Genomic DNA, 18,482 nt, shown 5'->3' with positions numbered 1-18,482 from the left:
GAAGGTCCGTATTCAGCAAAAATGTAAAGCAACAATGTTCATTGTAGAGAACTCTCTGATTACTGGGGCTGTTTAATTTATATTTACACCTTAACATCCCTCTGAACACAATCACACTTACACACAGGGGTCTTCATCAATGTGGGGTAAAAAAAGCCGACCCCCACTACCCACCCCCACCAATCAGACAAAGCTTCATCCTTAAAGTAGATGTCGGGCTGCCATGGAAATTTGGCCGTACGCAGAGCACACAGCCAAATCTCATGTTTCTAACAATAATAACATTTCCGTCTTAATGATATAATACTTCTTACCTTTCAGCCATCAACCCCCTCATCCAAGTAAACAGACACAACCTAAACAGAAAAAACGCGGCGCACAAAGCAAAAAAATATAAATACATTTATAAAGACGTTTTCATGTGTAAAAGTCCAAAGAGGTAAAGAAAGTTCAATAAAGCAACAACTGATCTCCCTCCACCTCGTCCAGCAGATATAAGGATAGTAGGGGTCCCATCACCGTCACCCAACAGACCCTTACCATCAGTGCAACGATAATGCACATGTAAAAACACACGGATTGGAAATCAGCTGGTTCCTACTGGTTCAATATGTGTATACCCGGATTAAGAAAGAACCCATTTCATGTAGAAGAGAAGAGTCTCACCTCCAATGACGTTGAGTATCCTGCGTACCGAGACCGGAGAGGTCAGTGCCGGGTGATTTACATGGACAGATAATTCGGCTCCATTATCCCGGTCATAGCTGGGAGTTATCTGGAGAGAACACTGACAGATGAATGTTCCAAGTTTCTTCCTACTGATAATAGGAGTCATCTCCAGCTGTAGAGGTCTGTCCTCGTGTCCTGCAGATCCATTCATCAGTTGTCTCCCCTCCTCCATATCTACAACCTCTCCATACCCTCCTCCATCACTTCTACTTATCCTGACCGGAGTGAGGTGACCCTCGGACCTCCAGGTATAGATGATCCTCATCTCCTCCTCCCCGGATCTTCTCATACACACAGAGATTTCTATGTTGTTGGGTCTGAAGTCCATAATCTGACAAGTCAGAGTCATCCTGTTCATGTCAATCAGCTCATCGTTCCCGGTAATCTCAGAGAGAATGGGGGGATCTGCAAGAGGAAATCATCGTATTATTACATTTACTATGTGATCAATCCCAAGACATTGGATATAAACACCTCTACTGGAGGCCATGAGAGATAGATAAATATGGCATTCATACCTCTGATCTGTAGGTATCAGTATTTGTTGTTATATGTATGTTATATTATATATACTCTATTGATGTGGGTTGCAGCTCCTATTATGATGTACTCAGAAGGTGTTGTGTTTTATGGAATCCTGAACCTGTTAACAAATCCGTCTATAACTACAGGGCGGGGATTTTGCTGCATAAGTTTAACCACTTGCCAACCGCCGCACATCGATGTACGTCGGCAGAATTGCATAGGTGCGCAAATGGGCGTACCCATACGTTCCTCGCTCCCGTAGGCAGGGGGCACGTGCGTGCATCCCCCCCCCATGCCTGCGGCGGTCGGATTAATTACAGAACTGATCAGTCTTCAGATCCAGGCCAATTATTTCTGGCCTGGACCTGCTGATCGGTTCTGGCAAATGAAATGCCTCCCCTGCCTGTGTAAGTGTAAACACAGGCAGGGGAAATGTCTCCCCCCATGGAGGCACCAGGAAAATACACGAGTAGACATGTGCAAAAGGAAAAAATTTGTTTAGTTTTGTTTACTTTTAATTCATTAATTTAGTTTAGTTATATTCGTTAACTTCCTTAAATTCATTTTCGGATTTAGTTTAGTTTTCTACCAAATTCGAAAAATCAGCCACATGCGGTTGAAATAATTTCGAATCATGTTGAATTCATTCGTTATATTTCTTTCGTATTCGTTGTAATTTGTTATTTTTTTATTCGGACATTCGGATGCATCCGAATGTCCGAATAAAAAAATAACAAGATGCAAAATTCGGCCGAATTTCGATTGGTTACGAAACGAATTGCACAAGCCTATACATGAGGAGTTCCGGTTCCTTGCCCTGTTATTCTATACTCAGAAGGATGTGTTCTATGGAAATCGAACCTGGTAATAAAGCGCTCCACAACTATTCCACCTTCCAGACACAACAATTTATATATTTATTACAGGCATTTATATAGAGCCATTTATGCAGCGCTTTACATATATATTGTACATTCCCATCACTCCCTCCATGCAAGTAGTTGACACTCTAAGGTCCTAAAGCCAGCCATACATGGATCAAAATGTGGCCAGTTCAGTAGGGACTGGCCGGATTTCTATCCATTTATAGGCAGGCTGGTTGTACAGAAGTCTACTGATTGACTTTTGTACAACCAGCCTATCAGGTTTTTCCCAATCGATCACTGCGTTCGGTTATCTCTGGCAGAGCGAATCAGTGTATTCTGATGGCAGGGAAGTCGCCACATTGTCAGAAAACAATAACACAGTGGGGAGGATTTCTGCAGCCACCTCGCTTCTGTGGCTCAAGAGAGAAGAAAGAGGTAATCCCCAAAGCCGTACAAATATGCAGTCCTACGATGGTGATGAGTGTGACAACCTCAGCCTGGACTCCAGCCAGGCCACGCCCCAACATATTTCACTCCACCCCTGGCACTTAATCATGGGGATTAATCATGGGGGCTACCCATGATTAAACTCCGGGGGCAGAACGAAACGCGTTGGAATGATGGCCTGGTTGGAGTCCAGGCTGAGCTTGTCACTTTCATTACCATTGTAGGACTGCCACAGAAGCGAGGTGGTTTTTCTCTTGAGCCATAACTTAGAACCAGGATGGGCTCTGTCCCTTGCCAGCACTCCCTGCAGCGGAGGAAGAGGAATCCACACACATACCCCATACTACCTGAGCGGCACACAGAGCAACACCTTACTTTTGTGGATGTGCTAATCTGTGTATGGCCAGCCTTACACGTGCACTACATACATGTTATGTGTTTCATAAGTCTGATTAAAGTTGTTTTTTTCTCATAACTGTTGCCCTTTGCTGTGTAGTTTACAAATGTTTTAATGAAGTTCATCTTCACTGTTTTCTCCGACAAAGTGTTATTCTCTGTTTATTCCGTGTACATTAATGCCTCTTCACCGACGGTTGTACCTCCTCGAAACCTGCACCAGAGGAGCGCCACTGCATGGTGAATGGGTCACATTTCATAAGAGATACTTCAGTGCCGAGTCCAACAGCCGGTGTCATCAGCTGAACCCCCCGAAGAGAATTATCTATGGCCCGGCATCAGATGGAGACATACAGTCACTATAAACCCATCAAGGTCACTATTGTAAATGAAGCACCCAAAATGACTGTCGGCTCACAACACGGGATCAGATGATCGCTTATTTCCAGGAACAATCCCGACACAGACAATACAACACGCCAATCCGAATCTGATGATCAACAGACGGTGCACATTCCTTACCTTTCTTTATGAATCTGATGTACAAGAAACCCACTAAAACCAGAAATAATACAATCAGGATTGTCAGGACCACGGCGGTGATAACGGCTCCGGTGTTATCTTCTTTCTCTGTAATAATGAGGAACAAAACATGATGTGGAAGTAGAAACATTTCCCAACATGAAAACCTCAATGATTTCCGTCACATTGTATCTGACCTGAGAGGTATCACCACACCCCTCCCCGACCTCACCACACCCCTCCCCAACCTCACCACACACCTCCCCCACCTCACCACACACCTCCCCAACCTCACCACACACCTCCCCAACCTCACCGACCTCACCACACCCCTCACCGACCTCACCACACACCTCACCACACACCTCCCCCCCAACCTCACCACACACCTCCCCGACCTCACCACACACCTCCCCAACCTCACCACACCCCTCCCCAACCTCACCGTCCTCACTACACCCCTCCCCAACCTCCCCGAACCTCACCACACACCTCCCCAACCTCACCACACCCCTCCCCAACCTCACCGTCCTCACCACACACCTCCCCGACCTCACCACACCCCTCACCGACCTCACCACACACCTCCCCAACCTCACCACACCCCTCCCCAACCTCACCGTCCTCACCACACACCTCCCCGACCTCACCACACACCTCCCCGACCTCACCACACCCCTCCCCAACCTCACCACACACCTCCCCCACCTCACCACACACCTCCCCAACCTCACCACACACCTCCCCAACCTCACCACACCCCTCCCCAACCTCCCCGACCTCACCACACACCTCCCCAACCTCACCACACCCCTCCCCAACCTCACCGTCCTCACTACACCCCTCCCCAACCTCCCCGAACCTCACCACACACCTCCCCAACCTCACCACACCCCTCCCCAACCTCACCGTCCTCACCACACACCTCCCCGACCTCACCACACCCCTCACCGACCTCACCACACACCTCCCCAACCTCACCACACCCCTCCCCAACCTCACCGTCCTCACCACACACCTCCCCGACCTCACCACACCCCTCACCGACCTCACCACACACCTCCCCGACCTCACCACACCCCTCACCAACCTCACCACACACCTCCCCCCGACCTCACCACACCCCTCCCCGACCTCACCACACACCTCACCACACACCTCACCACACACCTCCCCCCCAACCTCACCACACACCTCCCCGACCTCACCACACACCTCCCCAACCTCACCACACCCCTCCCCAACCTCACCGTCCTCACTACACCCCTCCCCAACCTCCCCGAACCTCACCACACACCTCCCCAACCTCACCACACCCCTCCCCAACCTCACCGTCCTCACCACACACCTCCCCGACCTCACCACACCCCTCACCGACCTCACCACACACCTCCCCAACCTCACCACACCCCTCCCCAACCTCACCGTCCTCACCACACACCTCCCCGACCTCACCACACACCTCCCCGACCTCACCACACCCCTCCCCAACCTCACCACACACCTCCCCCACCTCACCACACACCTCCCCAACCTCACCACACACCTCCCCAACCTCACCACACCCCTCCCCAACCTCCCCGACCTCACCACACACCTCCCCAACCTCACCACACCCCTCCCCAACCTCACCGTCCTCACTACACCCCTCCCCAACCTCCCCGAACCTCACCACACACCTCCCCAACCTCACCACACCCCTCCCCAACCTCACCGTCCTCACCACACACCTCCCCGACCTCACCACACCCCTCACCGACCTCACCACACACCTCCCCAACCTCACCACACCCCTCCCCAACCTCACCGTCCTCACCACACACCTCCCCGACCTCACCACACCCCTCACCGACCTCACCACACACCTCCCCGACCTCACCACACCCCTCACCGACCTCACCACACACCTCCCCCCGACCTCACCACACCCCTCCCCGACCTCACCACACACCTCACCACACACCTCACCACACACCTCACCGACCTCACCACACACCCCCCCCGACCTCACCACACACCCCCCCGACCTCACCACACACCTCCCCAACCTCACCACACACCTCACCACACAGCCCCCCGATCTCACCACACAGCCCCCCGATCTCACCACACACCCCCCCGACCTCACCACACACCACCCCCCGACCTCACCACACACCTTCCCGACCTCACCACACACCTCACCACACACCTCACCACACACACCTCACCACACACCTCACCGACCTCCCCACACACCCCCCGACCTCACCACACACCTCACCACACACCCCCCGACCTCACCACACACCCCCCTGACCACACACCTCCCCAACCTCACCACACACCTCCCCAACCTCACCGACCTCACCACACACCTCCCCGACCTCACCACACACCTCACCGACCTCACCACACACCTCCCTGACCTCACCACACACCTCACGGACCTCACCCCACACCTCAGTGTCCTCCACCTTCTCTACCAATCCCTCCATTGGTCTCCATTCAGTTTCCTCCACCCCTCCCTCCAGTTCAACCTATGTGTGTGATTATATGTCAGTATTACATTGTATATCATGTATGTTGTGTGATTATATGTCAGTATTACATTTGTATATCATGTATGTTGTGGTCGTTCAGGTGATTGTCTAATAGTTTTTTTTTAACCATTGAAGCTCTCTGCTGAAACCACCGCCTGTGTAAGGGAATTCCACATCCTTGCTGCTCTTATGCCACGCACACATGCTCAGGATTTTCGGATTTTGTAAACATTTTTGTAGAGGTGGCTGCCCAGGCCAATGAGAACATGGCCTATTTTTGGTGGGGGATAAGTGTAGTGCCCTCCTAGGTAGGTGCTAGAGTGAGTGTATTATAGTTTTTGGTTTCTCTGCTTAACAGAGCTGTGATCATTTAGTAGAGTCTGCTCAGTGTGCTCTGGTGCTGTTCATGCTGTCTTGAAGTCTCCCGGTGTCCTAGCAACTATGAAAAATATACTAGACAGTGGATGGAAACCACCAGATGGGAGCATGAATATTTCTTTAGCCCTGGCCATTTACAAGGGAAGGTGCTGTAAGGCATGCTAGGTGCCTGTATTTATATTGGGTGAGCACATGAGCTCGGGGTCTTCCTCCAGAGAGAGAGGTCCAGGTACGGAGAGGGCCTGCTGCCCCTCCTCAGTCCAAGCTGCCATGTGGCCTCAGGTGGGCTACCTGAGGGTCTGAACGGTGAAGTTGAAACCCCGGGGTTTTCCTGAGAGATGACTGGGGGACGATGTCTTTGGATACTCTCTGGTATCATGGAGGAAGGTGACCTATTACCTTAGGACCTTGTAAGTATAGACCCCCCAAAGATATCCTGGAGACCGGTGTTGCTAAATTCCTGCCTGGGTGCTGTAAAGTCAGCTGTTGGCTTTCGACTAAAGGGGACACTGGCGATGTCCTGAAGAAGCAAGGTCCAGTACATTTCTTGTACTAAAAATGGGCTTTGCTCTATTTTGCACAGTCTGCTAAACAGTTCTACTGAGAAAGCTGTCCTCACATGTGAATAGTTTAATTTGAAGTATCCTACTTGTAGCACCCTGGAGTTTAGGCAGGGAGCTCCTCACAAATTTACCTGCCAGGAATAAATATCCTGGTCGATTGTTCAATATCTATTGATTTCTCCCTACGTTTGGCCTTGTTGCACTCTTCTCTTCTACCACTAGGTGGCAGGCTACTTGGTGGTACTAGATATGAGGAGGTTCAATGCAAGGTCAGATTATGGTTATATGGGGTATCTAAGCCAATGGGCAGGGGTTTTCTTGAATCCCATGGCCCGCTGGGAGAGCCTATATATTTGGGCGGATGTGTATTCTGCTGCCCCAGGCTGCTAGGCCGGAGATCGGGCCTATCCCATGCACATCGGGCTGCTAGACTGTCTGAGAGCCTATCCAGAAGCAAGAGAGCAGCGCAGGGTTGGGACTGCGGCTTGTAGTCCAACCAAAAGTGACAGTTCTGCCGTCTGGAGAGCCTGTTGTGGTTGGAGGTAGAGGGGAAGCTGTCACCAGTAAGAGACTATCTGCCTAATTACCAGGGACCACAGTAAGTAACTGAAATAAGTAGCGGAGCAGCATTCTCACCAACCCGGGATGGTGAAGAATCTGCAAACTTCAGAGGGTATCAAGCCAGGGACTCAGCCAGCGGAGGGGAAACATATAGAGCAGCCTTGTGTGTCAAGCCAGGGACCGAGCTGGCCAATGGGGTGAAGCTTGAGAGGCATCTTGAGTGCCAAGCTAGGGACCCACCAGAGAAGCGGGATGACGCTTGAGGAAGATACCACCACGAAAATTGGAGGAGCTCAAGGGATTCAGTGACAGTGAATCAGAGGGTCTAGTGAGAAACCGAGAGCTCAGTGGGCTGAAGAACTACAAAGAGTGAATAGTAGTGGAATAGAAAGGAACTGTTAAGCTTTGTGTTAGAAACTGTTGCCATAGGAGACAGCATTCCTGCACATGCAGATGTGGCGTCTTGCTGGATGCATTTCCCTGCATGGCTGTCGTCCTATCGAAGTCTCAGAGTCTGCCAATTGAACTTGCAACTACCTAAGGGTGTCCTGGCCCCAACCATCTTTCCCCCAAAAGTTTAAGAGAAATAAACTCTCTTTTGCATTCAAGATGTGTCTGGCGCCCAATGACTTTAATCATCTTACACCCACCATGCCTTACAACCCACTAAACACAGAAGGATATCGGCTATCTCTGGCCCTGGAGGTTCTCATTAGACCGAAGGAGGCCTCGGACCTTGCTACATACTATACCCCTTCCCTATCTAAGTTCTCCAAATATAAAAAAAAACAAAACAAATCAGGAACAGAAGGGGGAAGGGAAGAGATCACCGCTCCAGGTGGATATGTGGAAAGGCTGGCCGGAGGAGCCTGTATTTGTAGGAGCCTGAGAGGGCTATTTAATCCTCCTCCTCTGTCAGGGCCAGTGTTGTCGGCATTTCTGGGTAGATGCTCATCATTTCCAGCCACCTTTCTGAGCAGCGGTCAGCCGCAGCATGGTGTCGGTTCCTCATCCGTCCGCCTGCTCCTCTCCTCATGTATGTCTGGCTCATGAGGGGGGTAGGCCGTCGATTTTTATCCCGATGCTCACGGGGGGATCGGCAGTCTCCCATCAGTCGCTCCTTTCTTCCCCACAACTGGCATCTCTGTAGCTGTGTGAGTGCTAATCAGACCACCCACAGCGGCCACGGCCAGACGCGAGGCCAGGTTTGCTGCCTGTACTTGTTGTTGTTACTGTCTTTGGTCAGTGTTTTTATCGCAGCCAGCGTTCTATCCAGCGTTTTTATGGCATAACAGCATTTTTTTCTGTCCACGCATTTTTCTGTCATAGCGTTCTGTCCAGCATTTCTGTCATAGCGTTCTGTCCTGCATTTCTGTCATAGCGTTCTGTCCTGCATTTCTGTCATAGCGGTCTGTCCAAGCATTTCTGTCATAGCGTTCTGTCCAAGCATTTCTGTCCAAGCATTTCTGTCATAGCGTTCTGTCCTGCATTTCTGTCATAGCGTTCTGTCCAAGCATTTCTGTCATAGCGTTCTGTCCAAGCATTTCTGTCATAGCGTTCTGTCCAAGCATTTCTGTCATAGCGTTCTGTCCTGCATTTCTGTCATAGAAATGCTTGGACAGAACGCTATGACAGAAATGCATTACAGAACGCTATGACAGAAATGCTTGGACAGAACGCTATGACAGAAATGCTTGGACAGAACGCTATGACAGAAATGCTTGGACAGAACGCTATGACAGAAATGCAGGACAGAACGCTATGACAGAAATGCTTGGACAGAAATGCTTGGACAGAACGCTATGACAGAAATGCTTGGACAGAACGCTATGACAGAAATGCTTGGACAGAACGCTGTCATAGCGTTCTGTCCAAGCATTTCTGTCATAGCGTTCTGTCCAGCATTTCTGTCATAGCGTTCTGTCCAAGCATTTCTGTCATAGCGGTCTGTCCAAGCATTTCTGTCATAGCGTTCTGTCCAGGCATTTCTGTCATAGCGTTCTGTCCAAGCATTTCTGTCATAGCATTCTGTCCAGCATTTCTGTCATAGCGTTCTGTCCAAGCATTTCTGTCATAGCGTTCTGTCCAAGCATTTCTGTCATAGCGTTCTGTCCAAGCATTTCTGTCATAGCGTTCTGTCCAGCATTTCTGTCATAGCGTTCTGTCCTGCATTTCTGTCATAGCGTTCTGTCCAAGCATTTCTGTCATAGCGTTCTGTCCAAGCATTTCTGTCATAGCGTTCTGTCCAAGCATTTCTGTCATAGCGTTCTGTCCTGCATTTCTGTCATAGCGTTCTGTCCAAGCATTTCTGTCATAGCATTCTGTCCAGGCATTTCTGTCATAGCGTTCTGTCCAAGCATTTCTGTCATAGCGTTCTGTCCAAGCATTTCTGTCATAGCGTTCTGTCCAGCATTTCTGTCATAGCGTTCTGTCCTGCATTTCTGTCATAGCGTTCTGTCCAAGCATTTCTGTCATAGCGTTCTGTCCTGCATTTCTGTCATAGCGTTCTGTCCAAGCATTTCTGTCATAGCGTTCTATCCAAGCATTTCTATCATAGCGTTCTGTCCAGCAGTTCTGTCATAGCGTTCTGTCCAGCATTTCTGTCATAGCGTTCTGTCCAGCATTTCTGTCATAGCGTTCTGTCCAGCATTTCTGTCATAGTGTTCTGTCCAGCATTTCTGTCATAGCGTTCTGTCCTGCATTTCTGTCATAGCGTTCTGTCCAGCTTTTCTGTCATAGCGTTCTGTCCAGCATTTCTGTCATAGCGTTCTGTCCAAGCATTTCTGTCATAGCGTTCTATCCAAGCATTTCTATCATAGCGTTCTGTCCTGCATTTCTGTCATAGCGTTCTGTCCAGCATTTCTGTCATAGCGTTCTTTCCAGCATTTCTGTCATAGCGTTCTGTCCAGCATTTCTGTCATAGCGTTCTGTCCAAACATTTCTGTCATAGCGTTCTGTCCAGCTTTTCTGTCATAGCGTTCGGTCCAGCTTTTCTGTCATAACGTTCTGTCCAGCATTTCTGTCATAGTGTTTCTGCCCCTGGATTCTTGTCATAGCATTCTGCCCCGGCACATCTGTCATAGCGTTCTGTCCAGCATGTCTGTCATAGTGTTTCTGCCCCTGGATTCCTGTCATAGCGTTCTGCCCCGGCATGTCTGTCATACCATTTCTGCCCCTGGATTTCTGTCATAGCGTTTCTGCCCCTGGGTTTCTGTCATAGCGTTCTGCCCCAGGACTTCTGTGATAGCGTTCTGCCCCTGGATTTCTGTCATAGCGTTTTCTGCCCCAGGGTTGCTTTCATAGTGTTTCACCCCAGGATTTCTGTCACAGTAGTCCGCCCCAGCATTTCTGTCACAGGGGTCTGCCCCAGCATGCTGCCCAGCATTTCTGTCATAGTGTTCTGCCCAAGCATTTCTGTCTTTGCGTCTCTACCCCAGTATTTCTTTTATAGTGTTCTGCCCCAGCATTTCTGTCATAGTGTTCTGCCTGAGCTTTTTTCTGGCTCGGCGTTCAGTCTCAGTAATTCTGGCTCGGTGTTCAGTCTCAGTGTTCTGGCTCGGCATTCAGTCTTAGCATTTCGGTCAAAACGGTTCTGCCCCAGGATTTCTGTCTTTGCATTTATGTCTCAAGCTTCAACATGAATTTCACACCCCCTTTGACATGAATGCAGACTCACCATTGCTATCAGTGCAGCCATGTAACTCCTGTTTTCTCGGTGGCCTCTTTAATACAAAGTCCAGCCTCCTATGATGGACAGAACAGTCGTCCGATGGCAGTGCAGGAGATGGGACTTCCTTTTACAGAGGCCGCTGTGTAAAGTGGAAATTCTCCTGTATGTACGGCACTTGTCCCACCCCTTTCCCATCCTCTCCAAGGCAGCCAAGCATGTTTATATTTTGTGGCCTCAGCGCTCGAGTATTCATTGGGGGCCACAAAAGATATATATGTCCAAATCACCAGGCTGGCCGTTCGAAAACCGGAATGCGGGCTGCAATTGGCCCACAGGCCGGACTTTGGACATGCCTGCTCTACAGTGATACAAGGATGTCTGAACCCAGAGTATCAGGTGGGTTAGAATGTTCACCAGGTCATGGCCATGCAGATGAGGAGGTACTTCCAAGCAGTCCCTTAGGGGGCCGTACTACACAAGTTCTCCATTAAAAAAAATACCCTAGACTGGTCATTGGCAGAAGAGCAGAAGAGTGTGTGCCTCTGGCTGTGTGAAAATACCATGTAACTGGTTGCAGGATAATCAGTGGGAAGCCCGGGTACAAGTATTCCAGCAGTTGCTGCGGGAGCAGTTCTACATTCACATAATGTGAATCAAATAATGTATATATATTTAAAAAAAAAGATTATAAACAAAAAACAGCTTACATCAGCAGCTATCAGAAAAATAAAAAAAGGAGATAAACTGAATTTCTTTTATGTATGAGAGGACTCAGTCATCAGCCACCTTACCTACTCCTGTGACAAGCATATATACAGTGGTGTGAAAAAGTGTTTGCCCCCTTCCTCATTTCCTGTTCCTTTGCATGTTTGTCACACTTAAGTGTTTCGGAACATCAAACCAATTTAAACAATAGTCAAGGACAACACAAGTAAACACAAAATGCAATTTGTAAATGAAGGTGTTTATTATTAAAGGTGGAAAAAAATCCAAACCATCATGGCCCTGTGTGAAAAAGTGATTGCCCCCCTTGTTAAAACATACTATAACTGTGGTTGTCCACACCTGAGTTCAAATTCTATAGCCACACCCAGGCCTGATTATTGCCACACCTGTTCACAATCAAGGCATCACTTAAATAGGAGCTGCTTGACACAGTAAGGTCCACCAGAAGATCCTTAAAAGCTACACATCATGCCGAGACCCAAAGAAATTCAGGAACAATTGAGAAAGAAAGTAATTGAGATCTATCAGTCTGGAAAGGGTTATAAAGCCATTTCCAAAGCTTTGGGAATCCAGCGAACCACAGTGAGAGCCATTATCCACAAATGGCGAAGACATGGAACAGTGGTGAACCTTCCCAGGAGTGGCCGGCCGCCCAAAATTACCCCAAGAGCGCAGCGACGACTCATCCAAGAGGTCACAAAAGACCCCACAACAACGTCCAAGGAACTGCAGGCCTCACTTGCCTCAGTTAAGGTCAGCGTTCATGCCTCCACCATCAGGAAAAGACTGGGCAAAAATGGCCTGCATGGCAGAGTTCCAAGGAGAAAACCACTGCTGAGCAAAAAGAACATCAAAGCTCGTCTCAATTTCTCCACAACACATCTTGATGATCCCCAAGACTTTTGGGACAACATTCTGTGGACCGATGAGACAAAAGTGGAACTCTTTGGAAGGTGTGTGTCCAAGTATATCTGGCGTAGAAGGAACACTGCATTTCATAAAAAGAACATTATACCAACAGTAAAATATGGTGGTGGTAGTGTGATGGTCTGGGGCTGTTTTGCTGCTTCAGGACCTGGAAGACTTGCCGTGATAAAAGGAACTATGAATTCTGCTGTCTACCAAGAGATCCTGAAGGAGAATGTCCGACCATCTGTTCGTGTACTCAAGCTGAAAGGAACTTGGGTTCTGCAGCAGGACAATGATCCTAAACACACCAGCAAGTCCACCACCGAATGGCTGAAGAAAAACAAAATGAAGACTTTGGAGTAGCCTAGCCAAAGTCCTGACCTGAATCCTATTGAGATGTTGTGGTATGACCTTAAAAAGGCCGTTCATGCTCGAAAACCCTCTAATGTAACTGAATTAGGACAATTCTGCAAAGATGAGTGGGCCAAAATTCCTCCAGGACGCTGTAAAAGCCTCATTGCACGTTATCGCAAACGCTTGGTTGCAGTTGTTGCTGCTAAGGGTGGCCCAACCAGTTATTAGGTTTAGGGGGCAATCACTTTTTCACACAGGGCCATGATGGTTTGGATTTTTTTTCACCTTTAATAATAAACACCTTCATTTACAAATTGCATTTTGTGTTTACTTGTGTTGTCCTTGACTATTGTTTAAATTGGTTTGATGTTCCGAAACACTTAAGTGTGACAAACATGCAAAGGAACAGGAAATGAGGAAGGGGGCAAACACTTTTTCACACCACTGTATGCTGATGAAGTGAGAGAGTGTGGGTTGCTCGGAGAGTAAAGGAAGAAGAGATGTAGGCCCACATCATGGCAGAGACGCTGGCAATACCTGATATCAGGGGTCAGTGAATGTTCTGTCAATGAAGAAAGGCGATGCCCAACAGACTATTGAAGAAGAAATATAGACCTTTGACCAGCTGCCACCAATAGAAAGAAGATGGCTAATACCCGATGTCATCATGAGTCAAGGAAGATCCTACCCACAAGAGGAGATATTGTGTGAGAGGCTGAAGGAATAGAGAGGTCCGGAATGGCAGGACTGAGAGGGGATAATGTAGAGGCCGGACATGACAGAGGTGCCTAAGGAAGGCTTCTCAAAGGGTTAACTAGGCAGGAAGGTGGAGCAGAGAAGGGAATGGCATTTTGAGAGGAAGGGGAGGAGCTATATAAAGGATGGGGGTGGAGCCAGGGAGCAATGCGGGAAGGAAGCTGAAGGAGGAGGCCGTTTTCCCTCCCCCCATCTGTAAGGTGTGTCGTTCTTTGGTTGTGGTGTCTTTTTCTTCATTCTCTTTCTGGTATCGGTTGGCGGTCGCCATGACAGCGGAGTGGGCCCATCGGGGATGTGGCGGTGTTTTCTGGTGGTCTTTGACGGTTGGTGGTAAATCAGAGGTGATCTGAAAGGGGTGGGGGGCTCATTGGTGGTATGGGCCCCTCCGGTGTATTCCAGAACGGTGGATGGAATACTGGTACGGTTTCACTGTCGGAAGTTGTCTCCGAGCGGTCACAGCTGGAGGCCGGGTCGAGTTAAAACGGGTACCGCAGTGAGTTGGTTGTTTGTGAAAATTATGGGCCACTGTCAGAGATCACCAGACTGGGCATGTTATTATTTGTTATATTTTACTGGTTGTATATATATATATTTATTTATATATTTTTTTTTGATTGGAGTGATTTATTGAGTTTGTGTTAATAAAGGTTGTTATGGCCATTTTACTCCAAAGAAAGGTGTGGTCTCATCATTTAGGTGGGAGGTGTGGGGTTGGAATATGATGGATTGCGGGGTTGAGAGTAAAGGGGACATTTAGACTAATGATACAAGAAAAGAGTCTTTAGGAGCTCCCATGAACAGTCTATAACAAAATAAGTTTAGAACTAATCATATCCGAATGTTGATGTAAAGTTTAAGCGCCCTTATGCAGCTGTCCACCAATCAGGAAAGAAAATGGATGAAAATAAATATCAAGCAAAAAACAGCGCAATAAAGGGTCCTATACGTAAAAATAGTACATAAAATAGCCATTTATTGAATGCTAAAAACCACACGCATATAAAAAAGTCCAACTCAGGAACTTATCCACAAATGTCCATGTGAAAGCAAAAATCCAAATCATGGCTGTCAAACCTTGTGTGAATTGAAACACTTGAACATAAATAACATTACGATACCGCCAGGGCCATCTTTAATATTGATTGGACCCTGGGCAAAACTTTTCTTGTCCCCCCCCCATGCAGTTTTGCTCTCCACCTTCTCTGAGACATACAATAAATAGCAGCTAGACTCAAAATCAGTTTTCTGAATCAGATCAGGCAGCTATTGTGATTGGTTGCCAGAGGTTACAGTGTAGCATTACCGCTCACTGATTGGTTGCTAGAGGTTATAGCACATGATTTCTGCTTGTTGATTGGTTGCTAGAGATTAGTGTGGATATAACCTCAGGGGGGAATGATATACATATCAATGCCGCCGGCCGCCGATATTTACATTTGAATGCCACTGCTATTTACATATGAATGCCACTGCTATTTACATGTAAACACAGGGTCTGCAGGTGAGTCATCTGTACTAACAGGGCAGAGCTGGGCAGCATTAGTAGCAGCACTTCACACTGAGATATCAGGACACAGTACAGGACTAAAACTTCAAGGGACAAAGGAATTTAAACCAGGATAGTTGGCAAGTATAAGGCAGCTGCTTTGGGCCCCGCAACAATGACAGGGCCCAGGGCAGCTGCCCTTTTTGCCCTGCCTTAAAAACGGCTCTGGATACCGCCAGTAAGCCAGATCCCACTGGGTTAAAACCATCTAGGCTCCCAGTCTTCTGGGTGAGCTGATGCCCCGAGGTCAGGGCTGGACTGGAACAAAAATTTGGCCCTGGACTTCATCCAGACTGGCCCACTTTAATTTTGAGTGTTCCCATCAGCAGTCACCTTTCATCAGAGTGTCCTCATCACCAGCAGCCCCCTTCCATCAGAGTGTCCTCATCACCAGCAGCCCCCTTCCAGCAGAGTGTCCCCATTACCAGCAGCCCCCTTTCATCAGAGTGTCCTCATCATCAGCAGCCCCCTTTCATCAGAGTGTCCTCATCACCAGCAGCCCCCTTTTATCAGAATGTCCCCATTACCAGTAGCCCCCTTTCATCAGAGTGTCCCCATTACCACCCCCCTTTCATCAGAGTGTTCCCATTACTAGCAGCCCCCTTTCATCAGATTCTCCATCACCGGCAGCCCCCTTTCATCAGAGTGTCCCCATTACCAGCAGCTCCCCTTCAACAGAGTGCCCCCATTACCAGCAGCCCCCTTTCAGCAGAGTGCCCCCATTACCAGCAGCCCCCTTTCAGCAGAGTGCCCCCATTACCAGCAGCCCCCTTTCAGCAGAGTGCCCCTATTACCAGCAGCCCCCTTTCAGCAGAGTGTCCTCCCTCTCCTCCCCCTCCCACATGTACTCACAGTTCTGAAGGCAGCATCTTGTTGTTTCTCTCTCCAGTCATGTGACAAGTGATAAGGGGAGAGAGGAAGGAAAGTCTGCTGGCTGTCTATCTCCCCCTGCAGACTGGAGGGAGCAGAAAGTCTAATCCTCTCCAGCAAGTGACGGCAGCTGCTCCTCCTAACAGGAGTGAAATCACGATCAGTCACTGTCAGAGAGGAGCGGCTCCAGGACCTGACCGGCCCACTGAGCCATCGGCCCACCGGGAAACTCCCGTTAGTCCCAATGGCCAGTACATGCCTGCCCGAGGTGAAAGGCAAGGTATGGTCCCCAGACTATTGTGCCGGTTTGTGCAATTAAGATGTTATCGTAACACTCTTCCGGGCTACTGCTGTCTCCAAACACTACTGCCAGACGCACAGAAGGCTCAAAGCCGAGACCGCAAGTTGCGGTCATACGGAGCACGGCGCTGGGATGCCTCGGGCGACGGATGTGATCTCCGAGCAGCTGGTACGGGCTGTCACAAGCCTCTTTCACCTCGGGGCATCAGATCACCCAGAAGACCGGGACCCTAGATGGTTTTAACCCATCGTGATCTGGCTTACTGGCGGTATCGTAATGTTATTTATGTTCAAGTGTTTCAATTCACACAAGCTTTGACAACCATGATATGGATTCTTGCTTTCACATAGACATTTGTGGATAAGTTCCTGAGTTGGACTTTTATATGTGTGTGGTTTTTCAGCATTCAATAAATGACTATTTTATGTACTATTTTTACGTATAGGTCCCTTTAGTGCGCTGTTTTTTGCTTGTTATGGACATTTAGACTACACTGGTCAAGTGTACAAACAAAAAATGTTCCTCACCTACCCAACATACAGATTCATAGAGATCATCTCAGAGTGGGGGGTATGCAGGCAAATTGCCCCCACTTGGTAATAAGACCACAAGATTTATGGGTGCACAATGACCAATAATCACCCATGTATGGAGGAGCCTGCAAATCACATTGCACTTAGTTGTGCCACCAGTGTGAGTGAATGGAAATTTCCCAGAGGTGTGCTGGTGGCATCTCTTGGTGTTCAAAGTCCGGGCATTTCACCCTACCAAACACCTCATCTTCTATATGACAGATGGGGAGTTACCATGAAGTCTATGGTATGTAAAATAATAAGAGATATTACTGACCTGTCACTGTGAGGGTGAGACTCCTGGACAGTTCAGTCGGCAGAGATCGGTGGTAGATAATACAGGAATAGATGTTCCCATTGTCCTCCATCTTGGGCTTCAGGGTCAGTAGAGTTGTCACATTGTACGTCCCGTCTGAATTCATAAGCACGCTCTTCATATAAGTCCACATTTCCAGGGTTTTGTAATCGGAAGAATCCTTATGACATTGAGCCCAACGTATGGAAATATCTTTTGGGTAAAAACTGAGAATATCACACGTCATCGTCTTCTCCGTCCCCAGCTCTATGGTTGGATCTGCTGGTGTCACCTCCACCAATGGAGGAACTGTACAGAGAACAATCATTATTGTTCTAATCTGCAGAAAATACAGAGATCATATCCACAGACTGTGCAGATTATACCAAGAAGAACCCATTGTAATGGTGGATTAGAGGGAGGGGACACAGGAGACACCTCCAGTCAGTAGATGTGGTCACTGGGCTCCATCTAGTCTCTCACTTCCACCACTAGAGGGAGGACTTCTCTGGGGGAAATTCCTCATAAGGGCTGATTTACTAGTAGAGTAGAGAATGTTCTCAGAAAAAGTCACTTACATTTTCCAATTATAGTATAAGAAAATTCCTGTTTATTTATTTAATCTGCAAATGATTGGAGAATTCAAAGTGAACACAGTGACAATATATAGAGTGAAGATTCTCAACTCTCTTAGTAAATCACCCCCAGAGCCATATCACACAGTATGGGGGAAGGGAGGGGCAATGTCACTCACCTGATACCCATAGGGTAGCTTTGCTGTCCTCTTTATCTGGAGTGTTTACCACTGTACAGGTGTATTCCCCCTCATCAGAGAACTGGACCCGGGGGATGTGGAGCTCGGCGTTTCCTTTTGGGATCTCTGTATTATTCATGGAACATCCCGGTCTGAATGCCGTCACCCGTCCATCATTGTATTCATACACATCGTTCTCAGTGCCGTTCTCCGATGTCCT

At 48.4% G+C, this 18,482-nt stretch overlaps 2 protein-coding genes across 15 annotated transcripts in view; both read right to left on the bottom strand.

Moving 5' to 3' along the window:
• The window catches only part of LOC143929547 (uncharacterized), a 36,969-nt gene extending 19,214 nt beyond the window's left edge, over nucleotides 1–17,755 (bottom strand). Inside the window, exons 1-3 of the mRNA XM_077453425.1 lie at nucleotides 17,491–17,755; nucleotides 3,486–3,593; nucleotides 667–1,134 (exon numbers count right to left, since the gene is read on the bottom strand). Of these exons, the coding sequence (XP_077309551.1) occupies nucleotides 667–1,134; nucleotides 3,486–3,593; nucleotides 17,491–17,755 (841 nt within the window). The remainder of the gene's footprint in view (nucleotides 1–666; nucleotides 1,135–3,485; nucleotides 3,594–17,490) is intronic.
• LOC143929724 (hemicentin-1-like) overlaps nucleotides 1–18,482 on the bottom strand; it is a 419,992-nt gene that overhangs the window by 261,938 nt on the left and 139,572 nt on the right. The gene's annotated exons all lie outside the window — the stretch shown is intronic.

This window comes from Lithobates pipiens, unplaced genomic scaffold (genome assembly GCF_037356315.1).
Source record: "Lithobates pipiens isolate NorthernLeopardFrog02 unplaced genomic scaffold, aLitPip1_a1.2 Scaffold_24, whole genome shotgun sequence".
Taxonomy (NCBI): Eukaryota; Metazoa; Chordata; class Amphibia; order Anura; family Ranidae; genus Lithobates; species Lithobates pipiens.
Note: the sequence above shows the minus strand (reverse complement) of the source record. Positions and strands in the feature narration are given on the sequence as shown.